The following is a 23,875-nucleotide window of genomic DNA, read 5'->3' on the forward strand; positions in this document are numbered from 1 at the left end:
CTCTATGGCTGAGCTCCCAGCTTCTAGCAGAAATTCTTGTTATAGTCTCCAACTACACAGCCTGCTGCTCTGCACCGCTGAACATTATCTCATTTCCATGACTCCAACACAGAGTCATCCAATGCTTCCAATACAACAGCCTCATTTGCCTCCTCTGCAAATGTTCTAAAACTTAGTACACTGTTTAGATAAAAATAACAACTCCAATTGCCTGGATCACTTTTCCTTTGCCCTTCTCAATACAGGCACTGTCAACACAACTCACCATTCACGAGACAAGGGCAGACCAAATAAACTTTACTGTAAATCTGCAAGTTCACCTACCAGTTCTTTCAACGTTTTCAGATGGAGATTATGCAGCCTTCCAGTCCCAATGCATGGAGGTCTATGTTTCCACATAAATGCAACTACCTCATCTCACTTCTGATGATGCACATGAGAATAAGCAAGCAAAAAAAATTAATTTTTTAATTGCTACCTTCTTTGATTTTAATATTCACTGATATGGCAGTGCAGCCCTTGGCTATTTCATATCCTTCACAATATTTACTGTCCTTATCCACTGACAATCTAAAATAATCTAAAGAGTACTCCTAAAAAAGTGTTCTAGTACTTAGATATGGTATTGTGACATTTCTAGAAGACATACAGGTAGCATTCATGCTGTCTCTTTAAGCTGAACTACTAAACAGAAGCTAAAACTCTTGGTAATGCTCCAGCAGAGGGTACCCTGAGAACAAGCCTAATCATTTCCAGTGGAACTAAGAAGGAAGAAGCACTTGAAAGAAGTATTTAAGAAAAAAGGACAAGTAAATATAAGGGTTTAGTGGATAGACACCATCTGGTGAATTGTAGTTCAACACTGTTTTATATAGCACTACAGAAGGTCATTTTACTGGCATAGTCAGGTTAAAATTCCTTATACCAAGATGGTTACCGTCAGAATGAAAAGATGTTATGGTCTGAGGAGGAGAAACAGTGAAAGAAGGCATTTGCCTTAAGTGAGGCAAAACACTTCTAAAATGTACATGCTATACCTATATATACCCTGAAAAAAAAAAAAGCTTTACGCTGTGATAGTATAGCCAGGATAGCATAAAACCTATTATACCACAGCCAACGTCTTAGGAAATGGAGAGCTCATTACATGTTCTAAGTAGTCCTAGCCATGTACCCAAACCCAAAACCTACAGAACTGAAACATTTAGTATGAGACAAGATACCTGGTTTCTTAATTTGAAGCTTCAGTTTTGCCCTATTAACTGAAATGAAGAGTTACCAAATCTCTTTGATTCGACATACCAGGCTACAAAGTAAGCTTCTTGATGCTTTAAATTCAGAAACTGAAGAACAAACGCTTGTACTAAGAAAGGATAAAACTGAAAGTTAAACTTATTTTCAAGCCTGTGTGTAAAATATAGAAAGCTGCATTAACTTCTTTCATTTCCCACATCCAGCTACTTCCTCTTTCATTCAGACTTTTCTTCAAAGGCAAATCATGGATTCCTTACAAGAATCATTATATAATACATGAGAATTTGTAAGGTGGGGTGATTTTCCCTTACATACTTCAGACAAAGGAAGTAAAATAACCAAGTAGCTAGACAAAGGGGAATACAAGAGCACATGTATTGGAACTTTTTGAGAAGACATATTTTACTTCTGCCACCTAGTGACCAACTTAATCAGATAAGAGCAGTGTTCAAAATGTGCCATATTAAAGGGAACACCTTTATGACTCTTCCTCCACCTCACAGCAGTAGTGTTGCTAATCATATTATTCCCAGAGATAAGTATTATACAAGTCATGTTGTAGGCTCCTTATAGTAAAGCCCTATAATGCTCATCGCTGGAAAGCCTGGTGAGCAGAGTTCACCCTCATTAGAGCTAAGACTTTGAAGGCTGCCTTACACAAGCACAACTGGTGAACCTGTCACACACCATGACTCCAATTCCCCATATAGCTGGCAAAACTTTAAATAATTTCCCAGATCTTCACAAGTTTTTTATAGCTTGTAGGATGCACACTTGTTATTTTACATCTTACTGATCTGTGGTAGAGAGATTTCAAAAATGCTTAATCTGTACAGTCACTCAGAGGCACTGCTGAAAATGGGCTTGGCCCTACTTATTGCTGGTGGTAAGGGCTGGGATTACTTAATAATTTTACTGTGTATCAGAAAACAATTCATGATGGAAAAAGCATGTCTCACTTGTGCTGTCAAGAAGCAACCTGTAATAGAAAGGTTGCAAAGGGACTAACCACATTAATTTGGAAGAAAATTGGCCTAAATATTTTCTTATTCATCTGACCTGTACAATGCTGTATGCCCCCATAGGAAGGCCTGTCTTGTAACTTTGTCTGTCAGGAAAGTAATGTTACTTCAGTACACTCTCAACTTGTATAGCTCATACCACAGAGTCCTGGCACTGAATCCATAGCTGAATTTAAAAACACAAGTGTCTCAGAAACAGTGATTTGGACTCCAACATTTTTTCCAGCCAAAAAACAGTCCTGTCTTGGACATCACTACTTCATAATGAATCACTGTTTCTCCTTTTCTTTCACTTCAGCACTGCTTCTTTTTCATGCATCTTCAGAAGAAAGAATCTCAAACTTACTCTAATTTAATTAATTGTTTTTATTTTAAAACAAAGCCATTCCAAGAAGCTTCTTCCTAAACACTATAATAAATATGAAACCATTTTCATAAACCAAAGAAAACGAAAGCTGCTAAGAGTTTTCTTTTAGTACATCTCCCTTATATAATTTTCAAATATGTAACTTCAAATCATGTGGTACAGATTTTACCTAGCATCAATGCATTACAGAACTACCCTGGACTTCTAGGCTCACCTAAATTTTACTATGGTAAGGCAGAGGCAATGGGACTGTGGAATTCCATTCATAATGCTTAAAGTCTAGAGAAGGGCACTGGCCTCACTTTTGCACTTTTTTGATAAATATGTTTATAAAAGACCTGAAGCTGGGGAAAAGGAGGAGCAGGGACTTTATGCCCAAATGACACTTACAGATTAGAGTCAAGCCCATGGTCTAACCAGAGGGTGAGAAACCCCCAGCAACAGGACACTATGCTTCCCCCCATCAAAAAAACTCACACCAAGACAGAGCAAACATGACAGAACTTTTCTTAATTTGGTGTCATTATTAATACATATCCCTATGATACATGCTTTGATCATGGGGAAAAATGAAAGCACTGAGTTTTTCTGCATGGGATTATTGTAGCTTCTCATTATTATCTGTATTAAATGACTAAAAGTAAGAGTGCTTCCCTTTGCCACCTGCTGCATCATAATGCTTCCTTGCCAAGCTCTTTCCCACCTCTTACCTTGTCGTCTCTTCCTCTAGCTCTGGATTCCCTTTCACGGCTGCCTGCAGACTTCTCCCCCTTGGATACCACATGTGCTCTGCCTGCGGGCCCACGTGGCTGCAGTCCTGGGGAGTCCTTCCTCAAAGACTTTCCTTCTCGGTTGGGACGTTTTATCTGAGGTGGAGCCCTAACAAGCAAACACAACAAAAATATGCTAAAAACAGCAAAAAAAAAAGGAAGAAGAGAGTAACATTAAGAAGGAAGGATTCTAGTATTTCATTAATTCCTTTGGCTATTATTACTGAAGCTGCTAGGTCCCTAAGTCTCATCTCACTATATATGCAAATCCAGCGATGTATTTCTGGTTCTGTCTGACACCCAAAGAAAAAATTATGAAAGGAAAAACTAACAACACTATTTGATCAGTAATCCTAACCAATCTTACAACAAACCAACCCCCATGTAACAAAAGAGGAAACAATTTAGTAGAAGTCTTGAAATTGTAGTTTCTGCTGACTCCAAGCCAGGAGACTATATTAGGCTACATTCATGTTCCCAAGTTCTACGCAACCAGATGACTTTCCTGCTAAAAGGAAAAAAAAAAAAAAAAAAAAAAAAAAAAAAAAAAGCTGTCTAATAGCATTGACAGGCCCCAAAACAAAGGAGTGAGGATTTTAAAACAATCCTCCTACCTCTGACTCCATTCCCCTGGGTGAAAATGTCAAAACATAAAAATTGCCTTGAAAGCAAAAGCAAACAGAGCCGAACTGCAACCACCTATATTTATGTACATCACCCACAATGTCAAAGAGAACACAGCAGTAGCATAAGTAGAAAGAATTTGGTTTTAAGACAAGGTATCCCAGTCATTTTGCTCTAGGGACAGGATTCGAAAGACATAACTACAATAAATGGCCAGGAATGTCACCCAAATTTAGTAAGTATCCACTATTAATTCTTGTTCTAACTCCTGTTTTGAGTAACTCAAAATTTGTTAACTCCAAAAACATTTTCCTGGAATATGGCTTAAAAATAGTACATTCTTAAACACACTGTTGCATACAACTGTAACATTTTGCTTTGTATGCATTTTCTTCAAACTTAACAGCATAGAACAGTGGCTAATTTTCCTTTCTTATTTGCTCAAGATTTAAATTTCAGCTTTAAAAAAGCAGATGAACTATTGGACCGCTACCTCTAAGAAATGATACAACGATATTGTATCTAAGAAAGATACAAGAATAAATAAATACATCTTGAACTTTACATAACATTACCACAAAAATTCCGATAGCCATTTCTACCACTCACAAAAGTAATCAGCATTAATATTATTTTACACTTACATTCTTAGGGTTTTTTGAAAATTAAAGATCTGTTTGATAATCATAAAGCACAGAAAACTATAAATAAACTTGGTAATTCTCTCCATTAACCAAAATCACTCATTTTACTTTGCTCCTTTGCTTATGTGAGTATGCACACATTAAAATTCTCTGCTCTTATGTTAGAAACATGTTGGCATGATTAATGTTATTCTTGTCTGTAAACTGAATCTGTTGTTTCCAACAACCTGTGTCAAGCTCTATTAGGGTAAAAATAGGGATTTCAGAAAATGCACAAGCATCTATTTTAAGAAATCTATTAGCTAACTGAAGTTACCTTAAATATGGTTACAGAGAAGAAATACCATATATACTAGAACATGTTTAGCAATTAAACTAACCAATGGATTAAACACAGGTCATACTATCTGCAGCTAAGGAGTGATTTCTAACCACTATGTCTTTCAAGATCTTTAAGTTCCAACTCTTTACAGACTCCTCAGCCATCAATGAATTCACCTGCTTAAATAAACTGAAATGGAAAAGTTTTCTTCCTGCACATGAGAACTGTCACCAAAATCCCAATAACCTCTGCAGCAGACTCTAGTTCCAGGCACTTAGTCACTCCTACCAGAATAAAGGAGTGACTCTAGAATGTCAGCATAAATCTGACTGTAGTTTAAATACCTTTTTCCCAATGAATTAGATTTATTCTTTATTACAAATGACTAAGGGGTAAATTAAATATGATTTTCATGTTACAAAAGCATTCAAAACAGAACATAAAGTTATGGCGATCCAACTTTATTCCACCCACTCTGCTTCAGCCTCTCATTACCTGTGTTCAGCTGGAACAGGAGGAGGCCAAACAGCTGGATCTCTAAAAGGCTCATCTTGACAGGATACAGAGATGTCTGGAGGTCTGTCCATTTTAAAACTCTCTAAGGTGTTGACAATGCCCTTAACTTGTTCATATTCTTCAACTAATTCTTGTCGGACCTTGAGAAATACATATGTTATTTAAAAATTGTTACAATTCAAACTTTAAAAAGAACCAAACAAACACAGAAAGTACCTCAAAAACATATGCTGCCCTCAAAGGCAGGGACTCCCAAGCCTCTCTATTCACAAACCCTGGACCTATCAGGCTGATAGTACGTCTTTAACAACAGCATAAACAATTGAATCTCTGTTGAATCCATTTTCCTGCTTTTTAATGTCACAACCTGACATGAGTGCTAGTGCAGCGATCACTCTTCCATAACACGTGCTGATGCTGAGATTTATGTTTGCATGTTGACATATATGTACACATATTTTTATACTAATAAGGGTGTTGCTGGCAGATCTATAGTATATTTGCTACTACTTTAGCATAAAAGATATTCTCTGATTATTCTCCAAGGTCCTAGTTATAAAACTGGCCAAATCATTAAAATATAATATTACAAAATTAATTCTGTGAGGGGTACCATACAGTCAAAGCACAAGCAAATTCTTTGGTGGATTGCAAAGATTAGAACAGAACATGGGAACTTTAACACTCTATAGCATAAGTTCAAATAATAAGTAAAGTAAGTAAAATAAAAATGAGAAGAAATTATGTTTCAGAAAGAAATCGTGTTGCAGAATTCTTCAGCTGAATTTTATACTGGAAGTTTCTATTGGCACTACTCAGGGAGTTAGAAGTACTACAATAATTTCAAGATTATTTACTTGATATTTGTTCATTTGAATTTTTTTCCATGAAGCCTAGGAAAAGTAAAATCTGTACAGAAATTTGCTCTGTTTTAAGTGGTATATCTTGTTATAAGCTCAAGTTTTGGATGCTGAGGTCACTGGTTCTTAGTATACACCAGTAGCCCAAGACTGCACTGCTGTGGCAAACAGAAGGCGGCAACTGAGAACAGTATCAACAGATGTCAACAACGTTGCTTGAAATCCAGACTCTCCCTACTGTGCAGATTCTTGGTAAGAGGATAAGGAGAATGGAGGTCTGCAAATCCAGCCTATCTGAGGTTATAATAGCAGCAACTTAGGGAACTTGTACTAAACAGCATCACACCTTATATCTATTCTTCTTAATGGTGTGTACTGGTGAAAAGATACGGCCACTAGCCTGAGATCTTCCCTTCTCCCTGTGTCCTCGGAAATGAACTACATTGGGCATGTGCAGGGTGCTCTGTCTAGTCAGCATACTTCTAGGAGCATGCCTCTTCCAGCCTGACTTTTACCTCCTCCTCCCATTTCTCTTACATTCTCGTTTCCCCTTTCAGAATGGCATCTTTCCGTACCTGTCCCACTCTACATATTGAAAACAGCAGCAGCAGCCCCCCACTTTTTGTGGGACAACTTCAAGGCAAAAAGTGCTATCTGACTTACTGTTTGGTGCTGTGTGCTATTACTGTGCTTACTGTTGGGTAAGGTAAGGTGTACAAAAGAGTGAATGATTAAATTGACAGCACTCAGCAAAAAACACATATCACCTCTGTAAGCTACAGTTCTAAAATGCTACCAGGTACACCCCACAGTAATTTATTGTTCTGCTCTATAATATTTTCCAGGAATTTTCCCACTACAAGGACAATTAGATTTCAGCAGCACAAAGACATTCTTCTCTGGTTTAAAGCACTATATCCAGGCTGGAAGTTTAGTCCTAATTGGCATCAATTTGAAAGTGAATTATTACATAGAGTATATAAAAGAACATGGATGGGGGATGTATTTAAAGGTTCAGTACAGAGACATGACAATATTACTGAAAGATGTCTCCCCATTATGACATCAAACAATCAATGGGAATGCAAAAAGGCTCCTACCACCTACTTAAAGCAGAGGATACATCCTTCTTGAAATGATTCTTTCTACTCACAGACTTTTATGATAGAATTTCTAAGCTGATCCATTTCTGATATGGATCTTCCTAAAGAAAATTTACCAATTTTATTGTCACATAGATGTTTTCTTTGTGGAGGCATGGCTGCCTGCCTCTCCTCTCCCACTTTTGCAACTCCAACACCCACCTAGTTGACCAAGAAAAGCCAGTAGATGTGCTAGTTTGGGATTTTAGCAAAGCTTTTGATATTCTTCTAGACAAAATGTCCAGCACACCTAGACAAGTCCCTAGTACAATGGGTGGGTGAGTAACTGGCCGATAGGTTGAGCTCAAAGGGTTGTAGTAAATGTGATCGCATCAGGCTGGTGGCCAGTCACCTGTGAGGTTCTCCAGGGCTTAATCTTAGGGTCAGATCTCTTCAATGTTTTTATAAAACATAGAAATTGAATGTACATTAAGTAAGTTTGCTGATGGCACTAAGTTGGAGGAGCTGTGGACACCTTTAAGGGTAGAGAGGCCTTAAAGAAAGGTCTGTATTGACTAGAGGGCAACAATGCAGGTTCCCCTACAAGTGCAGAATCCTTCACGTGGGACAGGATCAACCAGTACAAACTGGGGGATGAGAGGCTGGAGAGCAGCTTCACGGAAAGAGATATTGGGGTTTGGGTAGATGGCAACTTGAATAATGAGTCAGCAGTGCCCTGGCAGCCAGGAGGGTCAACTGTGTCCTGGGGGGCTTCAGGCAAAGCATTGCCAGCCAGTCGAGGGAGGGGATTGTCCCACTCTGCTCTGCTCTGATGCAGCCTCACCTTGAATATTGTGTGCAGTTTTGAGCACCACAACATAAGGACATCAGACTATCAGAGTGTGTCCAGAGGAGAGCAACTAAGATGGTGAAAGGTCTCAAGGGCAAGACTTAGGAGGAGCAACTGAGGTCACTTGGCTTGCTCAGCTTGGAGAAGGCTGTGAGTGACCTCACAGCAGTATACAGCTTCCTCAAGGGGGGCAGCAGAGAGGGAGCTGCTGATCTCCTCTCTCTGGGGGCCAGAGATAGAACACGAGGAGATGGAATGAAACTGCTTCAAAGGAAGTTCAGATTGGACATTAGGAAAAGGTTCTTCACTGAGAGGATGGTCATTCACTGGAAGAGGCTCCCCAGGAAAGTAGTCATGGAACCAAGTCTGCCAGAGTTCAAGGGGTGTCTAGACAGTGCTCTTAGTCATGTTGCTTAGTTTTAGATAGTCCTGTGAGAAGCAGGGAGTTGGCTCGATGATCTTTATGAGTTCCTTCCAACTGGAGAGTTTCTATGATTCTATATGTGACTGCCATCAGCAAGATACTAGTATTGACAGAGGCAAAGAGAAGGGTAAATCCCCACGGCCCTGCACAGTTCTTGCAACACTGCATTTACTTTATCAGAAGCTCTACGTGCATCTGTACAAAAGGAGCCTTAGGTACAGGAAGAACTTGATCACTTTTCAGGGCAAAGCAGCCTTCTTGCTCATTCCAGATGGGGTAACTATCTTTTCAAAGCCATGAGATATCCAGCTCAGGCAGGATTGCTCCTACCCTGCTTTGCTCTCTTTGCTTTCTCATCACACAATCAGCAGACACATTCCCCAGTGTGAGAGCTTCCAGCTGAGTTACAAATGTGATTGATTACTAACTCAGTTCCTTCAAACTGTCTAACACGCAATCCCCCCCATCCAAAAATAAATCCAGCCAAACAGCTGCTGTGAGGTACAAAGGAATGATACAGCATAAATCCTCCAGGGCACTGCTCCACAAGGGACAGCCACTTCCTACTCTAGGAGTACTGACAGGATTCCTTCTATCAGCCTTCCAACACATGCAGAAAATTTGGTGGAAAACAACTTTTTAGCGTTGATGGCCAGAGTGCTGTCATGCAGCTCGCTGGACCAGCAAGGAGGATGGTATCTGAAAACTGAGGGAAAGTGACTCTTTGATGCCTTGGAAGACAAAAATGAACTAACATCTGCTATCCATCTCTTAGTCAGACCTGAGCAGATCAAACTCCAAAATAACCACTCTTTTGCTTAGTCAGTACCTGGCAAACCAACCAATAAAGAAACATCAATGTGCTTAAACAACTGGACCACAAAGCAAAACCAGTGATAAACTCCTTAAAGAAACCGAGTCAAATGAAATAGGTGCAGAATGACTTTCTTGTAGTTGAGAAACAACCCAGACATGAGCCAAGAAAGGCTGTGCTGTATTATGAAGTAGACTGAGCAGAGTCTTTGAGTGATCAGCGCTACTCTGAAGAAACCTAGGAAGGCTGCAATCAGGAAGATCATTTGTCTGGACTTACCTAGTCTCTTTGCCCTCCATCACACACACCCTTGGGTGCCAGAACCCTCAGAGGGCTCCAGCACAGGTTGTATAGAGCCTGAAGAAAGTTTTCAGGTTATTTATGTTTAAGCAGTTTCAGGACATAGTGTGGGCCAACTTAGCAGCTCACCACCGCCAAACAGGAAGAACTCAATTCACTTCTTCTCCCCAGCCACACTCTGCAAAACCACAGAAGCTGCTCTCCTGGATCCAATTCTGGCATCTCAGTACAGTAAGACAGCTTGGTAAAATAGCAAGAAGCTGGCCTAGGAGGGTGAAAGAAAATACAGGACACTTCTGCTGGGTTAGCAAGCTGCACTTGCACACTATCACACTATCCTGTGATCAGGTGAATTCCAGGGAAAAAAAAATGGCAGGAGGAAGAGGAGGGAGAGAAGCTGGTGCTGACTGGAGAGAAGATGAGGTGGAGAAGAGCTTGGCCTCTCTGGGCATGGCAGGATGTTAGCCAGGTTCAGCTACCACATGAAACTGTCTGCTCTCCACAGTCATGCTCTGGTACACCAGCCGCCCCTACCAGCCACATCACCTCCTCCACTGAAGCAGCATTGTGGGCACTGCACGATGTTGGAAAGCCCAACAAAAAGTCTTTCAGCTCAGACGATGGCCCCACAGCTTTGTTTTGACATTCCAGCCACAAGGATTTACAGTAACCAAGCAGAAAACTCATGCTAATATATGGATATAAAAACAATGACCAAGCATTGAGTTCATCCTTTCTTAGTTGTAGTTCCAAAACCCATTTCAGGGAGAACCCCTGTATTTCACCATCTAGCAGCTGTTATAACTTTGACATCACCAGCTCTTACTTGCTATGCTAGAGCTTGTACTTCTACACAACTTCTCATAGCAATGAGCATGGGTATCTGTATCTTGGTAAATACAAATAATGTGTGGGATTTTTTTTTTAATTCTATTATGCTGAAACAAAACCAATCAAGTTTCTACAGAAATATTTTCCAAATCTGAAGTTACCACCTGCAATTAGTGTTAGTTGTTCAAGCTCTGTTTTTCAAAAAGTGAAAATAACAATTCCCTAAACCATATCCAAAATGAATGCCCTGTAATGCAGTCTGATTCCATGGAGTGAAGGTATAGCTCCTATAATCACAAATATTCATTAGTTACCTGCAGAATATTCCTTAATTAATCATGAAATAACCTACTAAATGTTAACAAAACAGTCATGAAGCAAAAACAACATAAGCATAGATTGACTGAAATGTGCTTAAAATAATAAAAAGTAAAAATCATCCTTTATTCTTGAAGCAAGAGTACAGTGCACCTAATCACCTGCACCAGTGACCACTGTCAATAAGGGTGCTTTGCTGGCTGCTCCGAGTGTTCAGAAAATCGTTGAACTGCCTCAGCTCTGGCTGCTGCTCCTGTGCTCTCAGCTATTGTGCAACACAGAGCACATGGTTATAACACACAGCAGGTTTTGCTCGACAGCCGCTGGCCTTGTTGTAAGCCAGTACTATCTCCCGGGGGCATGCTCTGCTGTCATTCTGCAGCTGCTGAACTGTCACTGAAGCAGCTCTTTCCTACAAGCCAGCTGTCTAGTAAAAAGACTTCAACAGCCAAGAAACTCTCAGAATAAACAGGGAGAATGTCAACACAAGTAAAGTTCACAGTAGCGGTCATGAGAGTAAACCTACCTTTTGGTGTTGGTAAGAATGAGTTGCTTCTGGTTTTAAATCTTTCCAGTCCCAGTCTGCATTTACATGGATGAATATGCCAACCTGTCAGCCAAACCTCAAAGCACATCAAAGTGACTTTTTCTTTTTCAAATGAGCTCAGGAGGCCTAGGAGTGAGGATAAGAGTGGAGCTACACTCAGCCCACCCAAGAACAAGCTGGGAACTCCCTGGATGCAAAACAAGTAAGGGTTTAAGAGCAGGTCACCCTTGATATCCCCAAGACAAGCTAGGCAACAGATGATCAATAGCAGTGAATTTTCCAAGGGATCAGGGGAATTCTTATGCTGTCACATATCTGCTTTGGTGGACCCTCCAAAGCATGCATCTTTTGCCCTATTGAAGTTCTGCAGGTTGTGCCAGACTAATAACAAAATCCCTCTCCCATGGTCAGTACTAATTTTGAATTCCCAGAGGCAGTATTGCATCAAGTCTAACTGAGTCAGTCAGTTGTTCCCAGGGGAGCAGATGTTAACATGTTCATATTTCTCTTCATCCTAACTATCAGCACCAAGCAAAAGGAATCCTTGTAATCAAGGTGCCCGGTTGCAAAGTTGAAGCTGTCTGATTGTGCAACATGAAATACAACCCACCAAATATTTGTACAGAATATCATTCTGTCCAGACCAACCTGTTGAAATTTGAAAACGATGACACCTAAGCAAAGAGAGGTAGATCCATTAAGGTATCTGACTCAAAATCCCAACTACTTCTGGTTCACCTCTGCTTCTGCACTGCTCAACAAACTGCTGGAAAAATCCTCTGTGCACAAGGCAACAAAACAGATCCACTAGGCATGAGATACCTACTCAGGATGGAGCACCCACTGTAGAGAAGAGACCAAATAGGAAGAACAATGGTGCATGTAAGAGGTGTGAGCTGGTAAGTTGCAGAGTCACAGCTCGTACTTTGAGATGTTCCTCATATGAACATTTCTGTTTTATGAGGGAAAATGTACGCAAACATCTGAAACTGAGTTCTCTGCCTCAGAAGTAGCAGTAGGACAAACACCCTGTTAGTGTGCTGCATACAAACATACAGAAAGGAAGGGCACGCTTCACACTGTCAGTTGGTGTCCCAGGAATCCTTCAGAAGGTTCAAGATTGTGAATGCCTGTGCAGAGAGTACATCCCACAGAATAACTGCTGTAAGTAAGAATCTTTGCCTTCAAGCACTTATCTACATGGACATTCATGCTGTGGACCACTCCCAACAGTAAAAGCTCTACCCACACAGTGTCTGCTAGTGATTGCTAAATGCCACCTTCAAAAGGTACCAATGCCATTTGTATAATCCTCTTTGGATTCCTCAGGTGATGGAGAAACTGAAGAACCTAAGGAATAAGCTGGCTTCATATGCTAGAGGAGACAGAATTTCAGGTAAAAATCAACTGCGTTAATCCCCTTAACCATGACCTAAGAGTTGCTTTGCTTCTCCAGCCACTTGCACACAGCACACAGGTATGGGAATCTTTTGCTTCTGCACAAGTGGGTTAGACCTGAATTTTGCTAAACTTACATAATGTGTATGGCGTAACTCTTTAAGGAGAATGATCTAAAAATAATATTTTAATATTGTGAATGAATGCTTCTTGTGATCCAACTTTTGGGTTAAATTTTTTTCAGAACAGGTTGTCTGTCAAGACAGATACTGAATGTGACTGACCATTTGGATGTAGGTGCTGTTGGAGCTGGAAAGTAGCACTAACATCCACATCATCAGACTCCCTCTTAATCTGTCTCAAGGAGTGAGAAAGCACAACAATTATTTATGAAGAGTGTGTAAGAAAGTAGGTCTGCCTCTATAGGTGTCACCAAACCATTCAGGTGCAGGTATGGAGAAGTGGTTCCAGGGCTGCATCGTTTGCTCTCAGGGCTGTATCATTTTGTTCCTATAAATGAATGAGAAGGCAAACAGCCAAGGGATGAAGCCCTTCTTTTTTTTTCAATCACACTTCTTGCTTTTTGGTGTTTGTCCTTGAGCCAAGACTGGCATCAGTAATGGCAAAGCAATATTCTGACAAAGCTCATCTGCCACCTCTGTGTTGGGAAGTTTCAGAATTCACATGAGCGCACAGTGTAACAGATGCTACCCTACCTGCTGCTGATCTTTCTGGAGACACTTCTCTAAAGCATTTATGGGACATGGTCAGGGGCCATTCTTCTTTTACCTAAAAGGGATAATTTCTGAGAAGGTGCCAACTTCAGATCCTCTGCTAGAGAGCCGGTTGCCTTCCCCAGGGAATAATCCCGGAAACTGTGTTAATGGTTCTTTTGTATGTGAGGCTTGTCTCCAAAGTGCAGCACGAATTCCATGGTGCATAGGCTTCTCTGAAGCAGTTCAAACAACACACAATAGCAGAAGATTTGAAGTGACCTTCACAAGGTAAGAGCTGTTAAATGTTTAGTGGAAGAACGAATTTGATCAGAGGAAACAGTAAATACTAGATGTGAAGACAAGGAAGTGATGGAGCTGCAGAATGAGGAAAGCCTCACGGTTTACCTTCACGTCAGCTACAAGTTTGGTAGGAACTAAGGACATGCACTGGGCATGAACACCTTGTATCAGCATGTACAGGGGTGGGGAAGAGCTTGAATACAAGTACTTGAACGTGAGTATCTCCTGTACAACATTCAGCTTACTACATCACCAGGAAAGGTAGGTACTACTGCTGATGCTTGTGCATGCACATGCTTTGCAGACAAGCTGCTAATAAACAGACTTCTACAGTTCTATGATAAACACCAATGAACAGTACTGTTATTACAATGTGATTGCTAACAGTGTTGTTGCTAACAGTACACAAAATACTCTACATTAGTGTCAGATGTTTCAAGCACAAACCCATGACCAAATCACCTGCTGCAATAAAAAGGAAAATTTGCTTGTTTTTAAGTGATATCACTTAAACATATATTTAGAAAAACTCTTCTTGAAACCATGTCTTCAGCTACCACTGAAAAATTTTATCCCTTATGGGAGCTATGTCATTCTTTCAAAACATAGTATTTATGCCACATGAATTCTTTATTCTGGAAAACACTTTATATGGTTTTCCTCCTTTTTTTTTTTTATGGAACACATTTTCTACCATGAAAAATGAGACCAAAAATGTAAGACATACATAAAACACCAAAAGTGTTAAATGGGGGTGCTTGGGGTTCTTACATTTCACCTATGGATTACTTCCTTGGCTTCAATGGTACTCTGTTTAGCGGGGAGATGGATGTGTGCAAGACTCAGGCTAAGAGTATTAGTTGAAGTTTTAGAAACCTTATCCAAATTTGTGCACTGTAGCCTTATAGTAAACTGCTATTCAGACAACCATTCTAGCGATGCTAACCAACCCACTCACATCTTAGTTTAGTGGACATTAGATGGCCAAAAGATAAAATGGTAAAAGGAAGTCCTCAGTTTTTCCAAAGTAGGCAGTCACAGACAGTATGCACACACAAACAGACTGGGAATCAGACAGATGTCCTAAGTTAAAACAACAAAAAAATTTATTCAATTAGAACAACAGAGTTCCTTTTGAACATGCTACAAAAATTATTTTCCCATACATATAGACAAAATATATGAAAAAAAAATGTTGCAAACTTCACTGAAATATAAGTCCTCTACATCTTAAAAGGTTTGGGAAGTATAGTGGGCTTTTCAAATATCAAGTAATAGAATAAAGGCAACCTTATTTCACCCTACCTGTTGCCATTTGCCCTTAATTGCTGGATCTCTGATTGACTGGCAATGTCTTTGGATTTGCTGGATGACACCCTGGTAATATACCATAGAAGAGTCATAATTCCCAAGGAGTGCATATTCTCTTCCTTTTTTGGCATTATCACAAATCTCCGCCAGGTTCATCTTCACTCAGAAATCTAAAAGAGAACATAATCGTCAGAAAAATGAATTTTATGTGCTGTAGAATAATTCAGACCGTGACAATTTAGTTTTGCTTTTATTCTCATAGCTGAATTGTGTCTTTCTGCCCCCCATTCACATCCAGTCCCACTCTTCTACAACCATTTAACTCTGGAGTTTCTCTTTACTAGTCTATGGATTTAAATCATGAATCATAGCTCTTTTATGGTGATAAAAAACACAACTTCTTTAATGCCTTTGGCCCCAATTCTGTTAAATTAGTTCAAAAAAATTAAATGCCCTGCCCACACTGAACCCAACAAACCAAACTTCAATCTGCAGATCACTACAATATACTGGTAGCCATCAACCCACGAATCACAAATCACACGAGGCATTAAATTGCTTTTATACTGGTGTATAACATATGTGCCTAAATATGCCAACCAGCATCAGGGAAGTCTGTGCTTAGCACTTTCAAGAGCCCTCATCCTAATAAGATTATGATATGGTTGAATGACTGCTCTACTACAGACAAAGCTGAGAGCCTCACTCTGTTCAAATATTCCTTCAAAGTACTCTAACATCCACATCCCGACTTGAATTTTTTCATTAAATTTAACACGTCACTTTGGGATTTATGGCACAGTTAGCAATCCAAATCTACAATTCCTTAGAACAGTGATTCCCAAACTACGCCTTCCCTAGTCCTCAAAACAGTTTAAGATTTACAGATTCTACTAACTTTTTTATACAAGTAGTAAATTGCAGTATGACTTTAAGGCAAACCTACAGCCCAGCTTCTCCCAGTAACCATTCAAGAAAGTAGTATAATGCACAAAAAAGCAACAACCCACACATTCAGAAGTAAGCTGTGTTGTACAGCTAGGTTTGTATTTAAGGCTGAAGATCAAAGCACTGCCCGCCCTTTTATCTGAATCTCATGTGACCAAAATTCTAGGTCCTTACCACACAAAAAGAGCATCAGTTCTTTTCCCTTGGTCTCTGACTCAGGACAGGTGGGGTCCCTGACATTGACCCAGATATAAACCTCTGGAAATCAAAAATAAAAAATTGCAATTCATAGCTATGCAATGCAGAGTTGCATTAATCAAGAGGGAGGAGGCCAGCTCAGGAGGGTTGTCCATCAGCTGCATCAAAGGTTTGGCAAGACCAAGGAGGTGAAGAAACAGGGAATGTAGGATACAATCAGATAGGGTCTGGCCTAGCACACAGTTCAGGCTGCACAGCTGAAGACAGCCTGTGGTGCGGGGGGTACACACAGAAGGAACAGGTGGTAGCAGACAGAAGCCAGAACAGGGAGAAACAATCTTTTACATCCTGGTGGGTTATAAAATTGTTAGTAGAGTTTATAAACTAACAAGATGAGATCAAGATGGACTAAGGAGGATGTGTCTTATGCCTTTGTATTCCCTTGTGCCTAGCAGAATTCAAACCTATGACAATTTAAACAGATATCCCCATGACTTTCATTCTGCCCTCCCTGAATGCTGCCTCTAGCAAACACACGCCCCACCTCCCAGCAGTGCCAAACTGATGATCCTCACTGCTGCCTGCAGCTGCACATCAGGTCTGCTCCACCACCTCGTCACTCCTGCTCCCTGCAAGTAAGCCACGGAAGCCTGTCACCCTCACTTAAACCCACAGCTCACACAGGTTCCACATGGCTGAAGATTTTGATGGCAAAAACACGCTGCTACCCCACAGTTGACACTCCACGCAGCACAGCAGGACATACTGGGGCTTATTTGTCCTTGTGCGGTGCTGCACATTTCAGCTTGCACATCATTCCCATTGTCTGTTAAAAACTTGTGGGCAGGAGAAAGCCTAAGGTGGAAAGGGCAACAACTCTAAGTTTCTTTTGTCAGTGCTGATATATCCTGATATAGGCAGGATACATCATTAGAGAGCTCTAGCTCTGAGGCAATTAAGACCATTTAATTTTAAATACAGAAGATGATAACTAATAGGAAAAAAACTGATGTCACTCGCATTGCAATGGAAATGGATAAAAAGATAGGAACTGAATATAGATTATAACCCATTCAGATTTGATGAGTCAACTTATAAATGAACAAAACATCACCTGGGGCAGAATCCACTGACCTGTCTTCAAACACATCCAAGTCCTACACAACCAGCCTGTCACCATAAGGAAAACAGCCCTAAAATCTCTGGAGGTTTTCCCCACATGTAGTGAAAAAGAGAGAATAAATAATTTCTAAGGAAAGGCTGCATTCAATTCCTAGCATTCCACTAAACAGAACATACTTACTTTACAACCTCTTGTGTCTCTTTGGTACAGCTAGTTTCCACCCTATGGGCGTGTTTAACTTCCTTTTGCCTTAAGAAGGGTGACACTCGCATCGAAGTCGCCTTGATTCCAGAAGAGTCCCCTGCTCAGCAGAGAACACAACCTCCTTGTCTCTGTATCTGATGGAAGCTGGGCCAATCCATGGGCAGGAGGCAAGGCATAGGAGCCACGCAAACACATGCCCACTTCAGGAGAGTGGTTTCACAAGGGAGCTGGGAAGCAGGAGGCAGAAAAATTTACATGGTCTTAAAACTGCAGGAGCAAACCAAATGAAACTGTCCCATTTCCTCCAGCTACCAAGAGTTTGGGGGCTTCTATCTTCATGCTGCTGACACTGAAGCTTAAGCAAGAGCTTGATGCCCAGTGTCACACTGGTGAGCTTAGAAACATCAACAGGCACTGAAACTTGGGAGTACACAGGGAGTCTGGTGGACTTACACCTATGTACCTACTGAGTGGTCAATATCTCCAGAGCTAGGCTGGCAAAAGCCTCAGGATCTTTCTCTTAGATTCAGGCACTTCAGTTTTTACTTATCACCTACCCTAGACACAAAAGCAGGCCATTTAGCTTGAGAAGGTGAATATAACATCACCCATATACCTGAGCCATGTTTGAAACAGCAGCTGTAGACCTCAGTCCTAAATCAGTGCTTCTCTGGGATCCTGGGCAGTTCTCTGAGATTCTACTGAAAAAAAGTATGGCTATTTTAAAGTAATAGCTAAGAATGGTTTAAACAAAATACAAACCTCTTATCCACACCAGTGATGGTAACATGACTTCAGAATAACCGAAGCAAATCAAAACAAATATGTCCAAAATTAAGGAAAAAATTAGTTTTAGGAAGGAATTCCCTTATGAGTTGTTTTCTGGACATCCTACGCGTCAGGGGTGGGGAGGAAGAAGTAGCTAGAGGTAGGTGGGGGCTTTTTCATGTCATGTACTCATTTTTTATTATCTGTTCTACATTATATTATAGAGTTCATACAACACCAGAAACATCCAAGGAACCAGAAATACAGAAATCCTAAATAGTGCATTTCATTGTTTGTTACTTGAGGTTTTGTTTCAATATTTGGTTTTCCTACCATATCATAGCCACATTTTTTAAGTAAATATGCAGCCAGGGACAACTGTTGTCAAGTACATTTACAACAGCTTACACATTACTTGTGACACCAGCTTTTCATTCTATCATTGCGTGCTTCTTTCCTGCACTAGACCGTAACAGCTCCACTGCACGTCAAGATATCCTTGGAGATTCCTTAGTTCACGGATCATTGACAAGAAGAGACATTACAGACATTCATGTTGGCATAGCTGCCACACATGGGGTCTTAAGCCCACTCGTTAAAACCTTGCAGCAGCCAGGCTAAAAGGTCACAGGGGATATTAATCTCTATTCTTTGGAGCATAAGCTGAGCTGATCCCTATCTGGGGTCAGAAAAGAATTTTTCTCCAGAACTAAAGCAATGCACAATTGAGTAAGATCCAAGAGACAGTCTCTATTTTAACAGTAAAGCATTATACACACACGAGTATTTCCAGAGGCAGATACAGTGACTGTGTGAAGGATAGGCAAAGGGGGACAGCTTGCTTAGCAAACTTGTCTGCAACACCAGTGAGAATGAATACAGGACGACTGACCCACTTCAGCCCATGTTCCTCAGCTCTACCTCACCACAGAGGTACCAAAGGCAGCAAATGCCCTCTCCAATAGAGGGGGTCTGTAGCAGGGTTCATCCTATTGTTTGATCCCAAACATTGCTCTGCAAGTGCCAAAACAGAAGGCATCTCTGCTATCTTTACATGTCTTTTTTATGCATGTGTTTTGACACAATCAGTAACACAACTGCATCCCATTTTCTCCACAGGCATTCAACTCTTGAACAGGATAGATGACTCATATAATGAGGTGTTACTCTTTTTTGCTTTACTCTCATTGTTTCAATAGTCTCATCAAGCTTTATTTAATGTCTGCTAATCAGACTTTTCTCCAAATCAGATGTTAATTCCTCACTGATAGGGCTATACTATACCTGGATTTTTCTGGACATGTGTCTTTCTCTGATCAAAATTTTACCCAGGCAAAGCAAGAACATTCCACAACTCCCTGAGATTGTTGGACATGTGCTCTCAGGTCACAGCAGTTCCACAGTACTGCTGACTGGACAGCTGAACATCTGGAATGGCCTGAACATACACGGATGAAGACTGGTGACTAATTCTGTTTCTCATTTCCCGTAAATCAGCTGTGCAGCACGATGTCGGGCATCCCGAAATGCAATGTAAGAGACACGACTAATGTTACAAGACAGAGTCACTCTGTTAGGCACCATCTGCTGGAATACAATGCTGAGGTATGCCTATACATTTTCCACTTCTACAAGACAGACTCAGGATGATCCTCTGCCACTGCACAACCCCAGAACAGGTCAATTGCCACACAGAGTAAAGCAAGGAAGCAAATTCCAGTGTTAAGAGGTGTTGATTTTCAGATTTATCCACTTTTTGTGTGCATCCATTTACATTACCAGAGTCTAAGCAATGAACTGAAGCTGTTCTTTCCACAAATTCCTCTTACTGCTTGGAAGCTTTTCCTTGCAATTAACTGAAACCTGCACTTCTCAGGTTAAGGTCATATTGGTTTTGTAAGCCAGCTTTGACCAGTTTGAGCTTCCTCTCCCTCAATTATGTCTTTGCTTCAAATAGTACAATGATCCTCTTTTCAGTTTCCTCTTCAAAGTTATAAATTGTTAAAACAGAGACATGTAACTATATGACAATACCTTACCTGGAAAAGCATAAACAGCAATACTAACTGGACCATTGTCAGAGGAAGAAAAAAGTATTTTTCCCTGCATGATGCGCAGTTCCTACTAGAAGCCAACAGAAGTCTATTTCTGACTGAAATACAGACTGTATTTTTTTCATGTGCTTGATGTATTTCATTTGATTTTTAAGAATAAGTTACTAAAAATGCAATTGTTCAAAAAAAATTTAAATAAGACTTTCCTGCTTTATTATAAACATTATTCCTTTTATTTTGGAGTTGGGTGCAGAACAACTGGTCTTCATTTCTAATAATTAATTGTCCCTGTTCAGATGCAATCACTGATGCTGCTGACAGTTATCAGACATTACGTTTGCACGACAAAACCAACATTTTAACTGATCACTGTCAGATAAAATACAAACAAACAAAAGGCTTGCCAAGTTCCACAGCCAAATCCATCTCTCCCTGTTGACATGGCTTTGTTTACACATGCAGCTGTGGTCCCAGGGACTGGTGTGGAAGCTAATGGTAATGACCTCACAGGATCAGAACTCCTGTTAAAAATATACCTATAAGTAAGAATGTGGCTCAGTTCCAGCAGAATTGGATTTAAACTACATTTAAATGACATGAGAAGTGTGCTGTGCCAGTGCTATTTTCTTCCTTTTACTGTGTGCATCAGCAGTGACACGAACAGCTACAACTGCAGCGGTGGCCCTGGGGGTTGCCATTGGAGTGTTCATGCCCTGGGCTTCTTCAAAGCAGCACACATGCCAGATAAAACATACACACACATACTACAGCCCAGGAAACCTAGCACCGAGGGATCTCTCAAGTCAGCTAACTGCTTTCTGCTGTTTTTTGGCTTCTTAGCACTGAAACTGTTTTGCAATAGCAGACGTGGAGTTAATGGGGAAATGTGTATGGAAGTGGGAAGAAGTATGCATGCAGGCCTCAAACTATTTTTGTGTGAAATCTTCTGAGAGCTAACTCAAAACAGAGAGTTACTTTAAATGCAAGTGAAAAAAAAACCCATCTTCAAATGAAGTAAAGAAATTCACCACAAGTTAAAAGTAAACTTATAAGAAACCACTAAACAGTTGGTCATTGTTTTAATTAGAGATTAATTTAGAGATTTAAATTTGAGATTTAATTAGTTTGGTAAACCAAACAGAAAGTATCCTGGAGAATGCAATGGCCATTTGCAGAGCCTTTGTACTACAATTTTCTGAAGAACTAGAAAGAATCAGAGATGGCCGTGCTATTCCTTAAACTGACTGCAAACCATATCCCTCTCCAGGTACCTCATGTACCAGTTTCAGGCACATCCATATGGTCACATCACCATTACTTGGGGTAATGAGGTGTTCATTGGCCAGGCTGGATAACATAAAGGGAAACAGCTAACACAAATGCTGTGGGGCACTCTGGGGAGCGTACTCCATACATACACAGTTCAGGCAGTGAGAGGCTTTGTAGCTTATGCTCCGTCTTAGCCCTGCTGGACCCAGGCTGGCTCCACACATCTCTCTGCTCTCCAACACAGCCTCCAGGCATTCTGGCATTAGTGCCACATCAAACCCAAGCCCGTGTTCACATGGGACCAGCCCTGAGGTGACAGATCCTTCCTCTGACAGAATGCAGGGCCTAGATACCTGACGGATTCCGCAGGGCCTGGTTGGAGCTCAACAAAGGGGAACTCTGCGCAAGTCAGTAATCCCTCTGGCCCTTTGTGGAGCCACTTGCTTCTCTGCATATCGTGTGTAAGCACTTCTGGTAGAGCAAACATGCCACCAAAGACTCCTAAGACGGGTCTGTGCAGAGCCAGCTTGGGTTCAAAGTGTTTATTAGGTTGGGCTCTGTGCCAGTAGAGTTAAACTGTTCCTGCACCCTGGCCCTGGACACAGCACACCCATGTTCCCCCCATGCTGCAGCTCAGGAGCCCTGACAAACCATAGTCAGCTCCACAAAGACTCAGTTCTGCTGCTGCTACATTCCCAGTGCAGCCAATCCACAACCCAGATAAACCTGCCACGAATAACTGCAAGTTTAATTGACTCACACATGTGTTTATAACCCTGATTCACGAGGTCAGAATTTTGGCCTGAATACTTTTCCACCTTTTGAACTCCTCTTTGAATTCCAAAGAATTGGGTCCTTAGGACTAAGAATGCGTATTTATTAATTACAATCTTGCTTTTTAGAATTGTTCTAAAGAGTAGTATATATTATTTTAAATATAGAGCAATAAGCATATTGTTCTTAGTGCTACAGAGCTGCTTTTAGTCTTCAGATTTCTCAGCTCATCCACAGAAGAATGAACTTTTTTTTTTTTTCACACTTATTTACACAGAAAATCAGATAAAGGCCTGGTGATGCTTCCTTGTCTTCCATTTAGTTCTCTTTCTTGAGATTGAGATCAGCTCAGGGCAGGATCCATTTCTCTCCATTACCTGCTCAAAAGCCCAAGTCTCCAAGAGCAAAGCACCCTGGAAGCATGCTGCAGCTGCAATGTTCACTTCTGCAGGCTGGCAAGTACCAGGAGCTGCAAGAAGCCTAAGCCTACCTAGGATGTAGCTGACATAGGGGTGGGGGAAAGGGCAAAAAAACCCAAACCACTCAACAATCTGCAATTGCAATTAAAATCGAACATCCCTTGGAAAGAAACCTAGCTTTGTGACATGTGAAACTGTAGTAGGTGTAGACATTCAATATTTCAATATTCACATACAAGGGAGTACTAATGCACTGATGCTTTTAAGATACAGATTTTCAGAAAGGAAAAATAACACCCTCTAACATACCAAACATAAACATGTATATTTTAAGTATGATATTGAGAGAATATCATATATATGAGAAAAACTGAAATTTTATTCCCCCTCATGTTGGAGAATACAAGATAAAGAATAACACTAGAACTGTCATCAGAGAAAATGGAGAGAAAATAGGGAAAAATGGCAATACTGACATCATGACAGTAATGGGGAGGGGGAATAGAAATGTAGCAAAATTATTTTTAAAAAAGTGGCTAGACCAACTACTGCAACAAAACCAACAGAGCCTAAGCGTGGTTGTAGGACACATGAAACTGGAAACTACAAACTCAACTACTTGGAGAAACTTTGCAGGCCTCACTCTGACCATTGCCTCCTCTGCACCCATCACCCGGCCTCCAGTCTGCTCTGCCTTCTGCACATCCCTGCCCTCCCATCTGCTCTGTCACTCCTCCTCCGGCACATCTCTCCCGTCCATCTATCCACCTACGTTCCCATGTGCCTCTCTCCTCGTTCCCATGGACTCTTTCTGTCCTCAACCTCCAACGGAGTCCTCCACTGGCATT

At 40.8% G+C, this 23,875-nt stretch overlaps 1 protein-coding gene across 1 annotated transcript in view; it reads right to left on the reverse strand.

Annotated features, from left to right (window-relative positions):
- KATNAL1 (katanin catalytic subunit A1 like 1) overlaps positions 1–19,218 on the reverse strand; it is a 37,214-nt gene extending 17,996 nt beyond the window's left edge. Inside the window, exons 1-6 of the mRNA XM_018071342.3 lie at positions 18,360–19,218; positions 17,720–17,970; positions 16,393–16,476; positions 15,265–15,440; positions 5,499–5,659; positions 3,354–3,522 (exon numbers count right to left, since the gene is read on the reverse strand). Coding sequence (XP_017926831.1) covers positions 3,354–3,522; positions 5,499–5,659; positions 15,265–15,426 — 492 coding nt within the window. The 5' untranslated portion in view covers positions 15,427–15,440; positions 16,393–16,476; positions 17,720–17,970; positions 18,360–19,218. The remainder of the gene's footprint in view (positions 1–3,353; positions 3,523–5,498; positions 5,660–15,264; positions 15,441–16,392; positions 16,477–17,719; positions 17,971–18,359) is intronic.
- Between the last annotated feature and the right edge of the window lie 4,657 nt (positions 19,219–23,875).

The sequence above is a fragment of the Manacus vitellinus genome, unplaced genomic scaffold (genome assembly GCF_001715985.3).
Source record: "Manacus vitellinus isolate BGI_N305 unplaced genomic scaffold, ASM171598v3 scaffold_2_pilon, whole genome shotgun sequence".
Classification (NCBI taxonomy): domain Eukaryota; kingdom Metazoa; phylum Chordata; class Aves; order Passeriformes; family Pipridae; genus Manacus; species Manacus vitellinus.